At 50.0% G+C, this 8748-nt stretch overlaps 1 protein-coding gene across 3 annotated transcripts in view; it reads left to right on the top strand.

The window, feature by feature from the left end:
• Window positions 1-8748, top strand: part of ENO1 (enolase 1, (alpha)) — a 32403-nt gene that overhangs the window by 9263 nt on the left and 14392 nt on the right. For 2 of the 3 annotated variants that reach the window (XM_015411033.1, XM_015411034.1), the window contains exons 3-4: window positions 4950-5045; window positions 8542-8600. In XM_015411033.1, the coding sequence (XP_015266519.1) occupies window positions 4950-5045; window positions 8542-8600 (155 nt within the window). Of the gene's footprint in view, window positions 1-4949; window positions 5046-8206; window positions 8266-8541; window positions 8601-8748 lie in introns of all 3 variants that reach the window. The other variant, XM_015411035.1, reaches the window with a different exon arrangement.

Below are 8748 nucleotides of genomic sequence, written 5' to 3'. Positions count from 1 at the left end.
CCCCCCCCCCCCCCCCCAGTCTTTGGGCAGGATTAGAGGACTTGGGAGAAGGCTGTCCCTTGGCATTGGGCTTTGGAGAAAGGAGTTTCTTTATTTACTTATACCCCACCGTTCTCCTCAGTTGGGATTTGAAGTGGCGTAATATAATTCTCTCCTCCATTTTATCCTCCCAACAACCCTGTGAGGTAGGTGAGGATGAGAGCGTGTGACTGGCCCAAGGTCACCCAGCCGTCTTCCATGGCAGAGGGGGGGATTTGAACCTGGGTTTACCCAGATCCTAGTCCGACACGCTAAGCACTACACCGTTGCCGGAACTGGCGGGAGTTGCTCCCCTCAGCCGTCTCCAAAGGCCAGTGCAGAGTGAGAGATGGGACCGTCTCCTTCCCCAGGTTTTCTGTGGGTGACGCTGCTTGTGGGGGAAGCTTGGGTTTTGCACCTGGTACGTTCTGTGGAAGATGCTTCGGGGTTCTCTGCGATTCACCAAGAACTTGAGAGCAGCTCTCTCAGTGCTGGCTGTCCAGGGCAAGGGGAAAAGGCCAGTAGGGCAGGGTGACTGGTTGTCTCTGGCAACCCAGTGGGTTAAAAGTTTGCCAGCTGTTTTGAAAGTGGCTTACAACAGTGGGGAGTGGGGGATGAACAGAATAAAACCCTCTAGGAAATGACCAGAAGATGTGGGGGCAGATAAGAAAAGGTCACAACTGGGAGAGACCCCAGACAAGGAAGGTGGCTCAGCTGTGGACATGCCCAGCTGCAGATGCTGTTATTCCACGCACTGGTGGGAACTAAGGTGGGGGTCTGATTGGGTGCCTAAAAATAAGGGTTAAAGTGAATGACTATTTATAGCCTGCTTCTCTCCCCTGTGAAAGTGCCCTTTCTCGCCCTGACCGGGATAGCCCAGGCAAGCCTGATCTCATCAGCTCTCGGAAGCTAAGCAGGGCCGACCCTGGCAAGGACTTGGCTGGGAGACCTTTGAGGAATACCAGGGCCGGGAGGCAGAGGCGGGCGGTCAAGCCACTCCTCTGAATGTCCTCCGTGCCCCAGTAGGAGTTGCCAGAGGTCACCATGACTTCCACGCACGGGTTGGGTGCATGCAGAAATACAAAAAAATACCCAACAAGTGCTTTCTCCCCTCCTCCATTTTCTCACAACAATCCTGTGAGGTAGGTCAGGCTGAGAATTTGACAGGCCCAAGGTCACCCAGCGAGCTTCCCTGGCAGAAGTGTGGATCTAGAGGCTTGCCTTCTCTATCTTTGCTGTCCATGGGTCCCAGGTTGTTTAAGGCTTTGCCAGTGAAATCTGGCGTCTCGTGGACCATCTCAGTTTTCATCTTTATATCTTATTTTTTTTAATTACACGGTAAAGGGTTTTGAATCCTGAGGACATGGGAGAGGTTGGGGTTAGATGGAGGGGGGTGCCGTATGTGTGTGTCTCTCTCAAGGTAAGTCATGGCCATTTTGCCACAGAGCGTTTTGAAGCTTCAAGATAAAAATAAACGTCCTCAGCTGCCGAGAACATGAGTCGGTGCGTTACTGTAACCCTGCGTGATGGATTGTGGCCAGTTGCTTCTCGCTTAGCATCTTGGAGGCGTCCAGCCCGGCAACCTGATACGCTGGAATCAACGGAGACGGCTTTGCTTTTACAGTTGGCAGGGAGGAAGGGGGGGGGGTTGAACTGGGAGGCGGCCAAGTGTCAATGTACCAAGCTGGGTTCTGGTTGGTCTCAAGATTTCTGCTCCTGGACTGACAAGGTTTTTGGTTTTGACAGTCGGGGAAGAAACCGTGTGATGGGCTTGGCCAAATGCGGTGGGTGGAGGGTGTACATTTTTGCTCACTTGACTGTCTTTTCTTTATTCTCTCTTTCCCCTTGACCACCAAAAATAGGGAAGATACGACAGGCAGCCAAATCGGCAGAATTCGTATCTCTGGCAGGGGTTAGGAGCAAACCAGATCTCTGGGAGGAGACACTTAAGATGCTCCTGTAAACTGATATATATATCCATTTTGCAAGTCTGTAATAAGAACAGCGTTTGTACCCGAGGTCCAGGAGTAAAGTGGATTCCAGAGGCCAGGGCAATTCTTGGATACAAAAAAAAGTGCAAGTCTCATTTCAAAGCTTGCAGGACAGACATTAATATCTGGGGCAGACTTGGATGGGAAGATCTGTATTGCAAGGTAGCTTTCTGGGGAGGGCTGTGGCTCAGTGGAAGAGCTTCTGCTTTGCATGCAGAAGGTCCCAGGTTCAATCCCCGGCATCTCTTAATTAAAAAGGCCTCTGCCTGAGCCCCCCTAGAGAGTCATTGCCAGTCTGAGTAGACTATACTTGCTGTGATGGACTGATAGTCTGATTCAGTAGAAGGCCGTTTCATATATATTCTCTGGGTTCGTTCCTAGGAATAGCAGTTGGGGAGGTAAACTTGTTTCTTGGATGTGTGTACTGTAGGTTTAGGGCTCACACGATGGTTTCTAATGGGAGAAAGGTCTTCTCTCCCTGCACTAAGAAAGCTTGCACATTTACAAAGGGCTGCTGATGTGCTAGTTTTCTGTGTGCAGAGACGTTTGCGTCTGCATGGGGGAAACGGTCAGTCGTGAGTCTTCACTGGCTGTGGTATTCTTTAAGTGAAATGATTACCGTTTCAAACAATGTGGACCTATGTAGGAGGAGGGCGTGCGATTGCTATAAGAGAAGAGTGTTGCCAGGCAAGTGTCGCAGACTTTGGCCTTTGTACTGGTATAATAATAATTCCAGTCTAAGTGTGGATTTGGAAACTTGCAGAACAAAGTTGAAGGGCTTTCAGAATGAAGCTGGAGAGTCCTGGGCCTGGAAGGCACAAAGTTAGGCCTTCTCCTTAGAACACGAGGCAAGCGAGAGTCCACACCCCAGTGAGGCTGGGGGGGGGAGGGTTTCGTGCATCTCCAGGAGTGGGGCTGGCTAGAAAGGTGGACCCCCCCACCCCTCAATCCTTTGAGAAGCTGCAAGAGGCCACTCAACAGAAAGCCGCATTTGCAAAGACCCATCAAGCCAAAGAGCCACATTTACTTCCATCCTTGGCATGAGGCTTGCACCTCAGGGAGGCTTGTGGCTTACCTGTTCTTTTGGGGGCTCTTTCAAGGTGGGAGCAACTTGCCAACCACAAACCTTGCTACCACATTGTAGAACTGCTTCCTGAAAAGCCCCAAGCGGCATGCTGTGAGTATCACTGCTATAAGCAGAGGCTGCGGTCGTATGTTGGCCGTCCACCCAAAGCACGCACCTTGCAAAAGCCTTCTTGAACCCCTGGGGTACTAGGATGGGAAGATTCTTCAGTGAAGAATTCACTGTTTCTGTGTAACCCGGAGTGTGCCAATCTGTGCTTCCATTTGGAGCCAGGGTTGGTTCACACGATGGGGATTCCCCTCTGATCTCCCTCTCCCTTCTCCAAGCTACTGGGCTTCGGCTCTGTGGCTTGCCAGGAAGCTGCCATATCTCCCTTCCTCTGTGCAAGCGCCTTTCCTGCCCAGCCAAGCAGCAGAGCCGGTGAAGGGAAACCATCCTCATTTGGCTCCATGACATGACCCGATAGGAGCTCTGCTATAATTGGAGCTGCCCGTCTGCAGGACCTCTGACCAGCCTCCCATTCTTTGGAAGAGTCTTCCTTCCCCTTTCTCTGGCCACCCTCCTTTCGTCACTCGCTTATAAGATCGGACCCTTCCTTTGTGCAGAACAGGAACCGGCTTGGGCCGGCCTAGTGAGCAGGCACAAAGAGCGATGCATGCTAACAGGGCAGCTACGGACTTTGCTTTATGTTGCATTCTGCTAATGAGGCTCCAGACTGGCTGGGCAGGGAGGGAAAGTGGGCATTGGACCACAATGGAGACCTCTGGTTTAATGAGCACCGTCCCTTCGATAAGTGGGACTCCTGTCCCCTGTGACACTCTGGCTGTCCCCCCAAGGTCTCTTGCATGCAAGAGCTTTTCAGGACTAATAACCGTGTCCTTGTGGAAGAGTCCTGGGGCACCAGGAAGAACCATATTGTGGCACATGGGTCAGATGTGTGAAGTTAGATTCAGGGGTTGGTTTGAAGCGGCAGAACAAAGTTTGAGTCCAGTGGCACCTTTAAGCATACTTCTTCAGATACGATGTAATGGTTGAGGAAATTCTGTATCACTGTATCTGAAGAAGTGTGCTTGCACACAAAAGCTTATGCCTTGAATAAAAGGTGTGTGCAATGTTCTCTTAAGAAGCCTGGTGTGTACACATGCGGGTGCAGGCCGGAAATCACTGCTAAGTCCCTCGCGTACTGTGCCTACTTGCATGTTGTAGTCTGTGGCACATACATGGTCTCAATGTCAGTGCGCCACAAATTACTAACCCAGGGTCATGCAAGTAGAAGGGCTAGTAAACTTGTGTGTGTCACTGGCTTTGGCCCAGACACTTAACTTGTGTCTCTTGCTTAGTTTATGGAAGTTTCCATGTCTCCCCTGGAGGCAACTCTGAGGCCTGGTCTATGTGTGCAGCAGAATTTTTTTTTGGGGGGGGGGGGATAGAATTCTGAGGTGGCAGGCTGAGGATGAGAAGGTCACCGTTTTACTCCTCTCCCCCACGTGAATTCCCTGCAAATAAATAAAGATCGACACAGAAAATTGATAGCCTCGCCCTTCACACACAGCGCTAGTTTTCTACATGCGAGGAATTATTAATGTAAGAGAACTTTGAAAAATGCAGTCCTTTCCGTTGCTGCCTGCAGCGGTGTGTTCTGTTCCAATTTCTGCTGCCTGCCAGGTGTTTGCTGGGCCCCTGGGCAGGGAGCTCTTGGTTCACAAGAGAGGGAGTAAACAGTATGCTTCTGGGTCTGGGGCAGGATATCAAGCAGTGCAAGAGCAAGTTGTAAGGTGTAGGGTCCTCCTTGGTGAATCCTTCCCCCATTGCCCATTTTTGCAGCACTAACACCTTGCTATCCTTTTTTGGCTCAGGTCTCTTCAGAGCCGCAGTTCCCAGCGGTGCTTCCACCGGAATCTACGAAGCCTTGGAGCTGCGGGACAATGACAAGACGCGCTTCCTGGGCAAAGGTAACGTTCTCCGGCAGCATCTCCTGTTCTTGCCTCTCCAGGCTGGCTTTTCCGCTCTTCTCCAAACACTCCTCCTTGCCCTGCTTTGCTCTTTGGCATCTGTGGTCACAAGCGGGCAAGAAATAAGAAAGCCTTTGGCATGAGCTGTGCCAGTCAGGGAATGAAGAGGAGAGGGAACGGGGGGTGCCCGAGGCCAAGCCAGTTGACAGCAAGTCTCGTGTTACTATTAAATGAGCTATTTTAGTGTTACGACAGTCCTGGTTTGAGTCTGGTATCTGCCATGAGCTCCCTTGATAGCAATGAGTTCCTTTGTCCTTGGGCACGCCCGCCTCCTTCCGCTCCAGCCCTCCCTACCTGCAGCATGGTCTACCTTGCAGGGGTGTTGGTAAGGGTTTTTAAAAGGATACTGTACGAAGTGCTTTGGAAAGAATTCTCATAGTATTATAAGCACTGTTTGATAGTTGGAGAACAGAGTATAGTTTGGCTTTACCTTCGCCACAGTTTTCTTTCTGCAAGCTTGCTAGCATTTTGTGTTAAGGATGGATCGCAGAGTTAGTGGATGGGCAAGGTAAGATTTGGATCGATGGGCTTGGAATGAAACCCTGTGCCGGCAGCATAGCAACACTGCAACTGGGTTCCCTCCGATTTGGGCTGGCCCTTAATGGCTAGATTGAAGCAAGCATGGTCAACTTTGGTCTTGCATGGTTTTCTTTTAAACAGGGTATCTTAGCTCAAAACTGCATGCAGCAGTAGGATGGCTTAAGTGGTAGGTTTGGTGAGGAACGGCCCTGAGATGAAGTGCGAGGTATTCAGGCTGAGCGGCAGACTGCGGGGTTCGGTTAGCCAGTTGACCGGGCAAGAGGACAGGGGGAGGGACTGAAAACCACTCAGATGGTGAACTTGCACTCTTGGATGGAAAAGAGCTTCCGTAGATGAGGAGGACTGGGAAGGTGGGCTTGAGCTGGGGCCCAGTACAGATGGAATGCTCAACCGTGACTTGTTTCCCCTCTAAACTCTGGCTAATAGGTGCACAACAAAACCATGATTTCGGTTTGCTTAGCTAAGCTCTCGCCCTGATTGCGCTTGAGTTGGGAGAAGCCAAGAATACCTGCTTGTAGGCCGGCAACCAGAGAGGCATGGAAAACGGCTGTAAGAGAGCCAGTTTGGTGTCGTGGTTCAGTGCGCGGACTCTAATCTGGGAGGACCGGGTTTGATTCCCCCACTCCTCCACTTGCGGCTGCTGGATGATCTTGGGCAAGCCATAGTTCTGATAAGAGCTGTCTTTGAAAAAGAGCAGTTTCTGTCAGAGCTCTCTCAGCCCCACCTGCCTCACAGGGTGTCTGTTGTGGGGAGGGGGAAGGGAAAGGAGTTTGTAAGCCGCTCTGAGACTCCTTTGGGTAGTGAAGGGCGGGGTATAAATCCAATCTCCTCTTCTTCTGTAATCACCTTCTCTTTGGGGGGGGGGGGAGGTAGTTAGTGCACAGTTTGCAAGCTCATTTCAAAGCATGGGTTCACATCCAAGACGGAGGTCAGGACTTAATCAGGGTTCAGGTATTCAGCATTTAACTTTTGAGGTCAAATGCTGTAGGACCAGTGGCTTCCTTCCAAGTCCTGGTTGGGTATCTTGACTCTTCTGTCTGTTGTTCTTGTAGAGAATTGCTGGTTTGCTACTGACATTATTATTATTATTAGCCCTATCCCAGCTTACGCCAGGCTCTGGGCAATGTACAAGGGGGCATAATGCCATAAAAATGTACAAAACATTAAAATTCAGTATATAATTTGATAGAAACTAAAAAACCAGAATAAAAGAATAAAAATGGTATGCCCGTCTCTCCTGTCTGCTATCCCGTGGAGAATGTTGGCTGGCTCCCTGTGTTCTCTGCTTGCAGCTGGCTTGTTTTTTTATTCCAATCATCAAAACTGAAGCTTGGTGCGAGAGCGCCTGGCTTGCATGAACAATGTTCCAAGACCAGCCTTCAGTTGGAACACCGAGAACTGCTGCCAATCAGAGTAGACAGTACTGGCCTAGATAGACCAATAACCTAACCCTGTGCAAGGCAATGTCATTTGTTCCCAAGGAATCTTGGGAAATATACTCTGTGTGTGGGCGATGAGAATTCTATTCCACTTAATTTCCATCATGGAGCACTTAGAAGCTTCAGACTGTAAACTGTTTAGATATTCAATGTAAAGTTCTCCCTTATTATTTCCAGTGTCTCATTGCATATTCCAATACTGTTGAGTGTTGCGAGCCAAGGGTTTGAAGGTGGCAGAGAATGAGTCTCTCCATCTCTCTCTCTCTGTTGTCAACTGACTATAGAGGAGTCAAATAGGGATATTTCCACCACCATTGACCCTATGTGGCTTTAAGTTTGAGGCACAAGCCCAGTTCAGACGGCACACCAAACCACAGTTGAGCTTCCTCTAAAAAAAACAGTTTGCAATACTCCCAAGCAATGTTCCCTCTAAGCTGTGGAGTCATGTGAGCAAAACTTCTACTTTGTGAGCTACTGGCACTAAAGTTGTGAGTGAACACTTTGGCTCCTGCATACATTTGTTTGCTCTGGAGCCCTCCTTCCTGAGCCAAGACAAAAATGTGTGAGCCAGAGGCTAAAAAACTGTGAGCTAGCTCACACTAATTCAGCTTAGAGGGAACACTGCTCCCAAGAAACTGAGGATTGAAACTGAATTGGGTTTGTAAACCGTGACTTCCATGCCAGCTGTGGTTTGGTGCTGTATCCAGGTTGACAAACCAGACCTTGGGCCACTGTGCCGCTTCCAGGGATACAGCTGAGTGTTGTGGATGGCGGAAAAAAGCGGACAGACGACATCTAAACTGTAATTTGCTTGTCGGCTGGGAACATCCAACCCTGGCTGGACTTCTGGACTACTGTTAGCACGACTCTTTAGCTTGGCCTGATGTCGAACACGTTAGCCCTCCCTGATTGGCCGGCCGTTGACCTACTTGCGCCTACTTTTGTTTCTTCTTTTTATTGCATTGCTGGTTGTACCCGAAGATGCTCTGATTCCTTTTGCTGTGTGTCTCCCTGCCTGTATCCCTTTTTCCTCCCTTGCACGGTCTGCTTCTGTGGTCTTTCGTGGGCATTCATCTCTCTCCTTTTTCTTCTCTCCTCCCTCGGCCACTTGGTTTCCGTCAGGCGTCTCCCGAGCTGTTAAATATGTTAACGAATTCCTGGCGCCAGCGTTGTGTACTCAGGTAACGGATGCGCGCTTGTGGTGCAGTCCAGTCCTCCAGGCGGGCGCCTTCCCTGTGCATGGTCTTTCCAACTAACCTAGCAGGCATTCCTAGACGATGGCTGTTTCTGTCTCCCCATTAAATAATTTGGGTTCACTTAAAACAATCACCCCGTTTGGTGACCTTTGTTCTGGAGGTGCTTGGTGGTTGCTGGGGTAGTCCCAAGTGATCCTCTACTAATGCCTGCTTTTGCCTTGGGTGGATTAGATCAGTGATTGATTTGCTTGTTCCTTCCAGGTGTCTCAAAGGCTGTTGAGCACATCAATAAAACAATTGCACCTGCACTGGTTAACAAGGTAGGAGCCTTCCTTATTTTACTAACCACTTCCACACAACCCGAGCTGGCAGAAGCTTTTAACTAGTGGTGTGCTTTGCCCTCTGTCTGCTCAAACCCCCCCCCCCCGAAAAAGCAAAACGTGGTGTTGCACCATCAGGGAATGGCTT

Source organism: Gekko japonicus, unplaced genomic scaffold (assembly GCF_001447785.1).
Source record: "Gekko japonicus isolate JY-2015 unplaced genomic scaffold, Gekko_japonicus_V1.1 scaffold450, whole genome shotgun sequence".
NCBI classification, from domain to species: domain Eukaryota; kingdom Metazoa; phylum Chordata; class Lepidosauria; order Squamata; family Gekkonidae; genus Gekko; species Gekko japonicus.
Note: the sequence above shows the minus strand (reverse complement) of the source record. Positions and strands in the feature narration are given on the sequence as shown.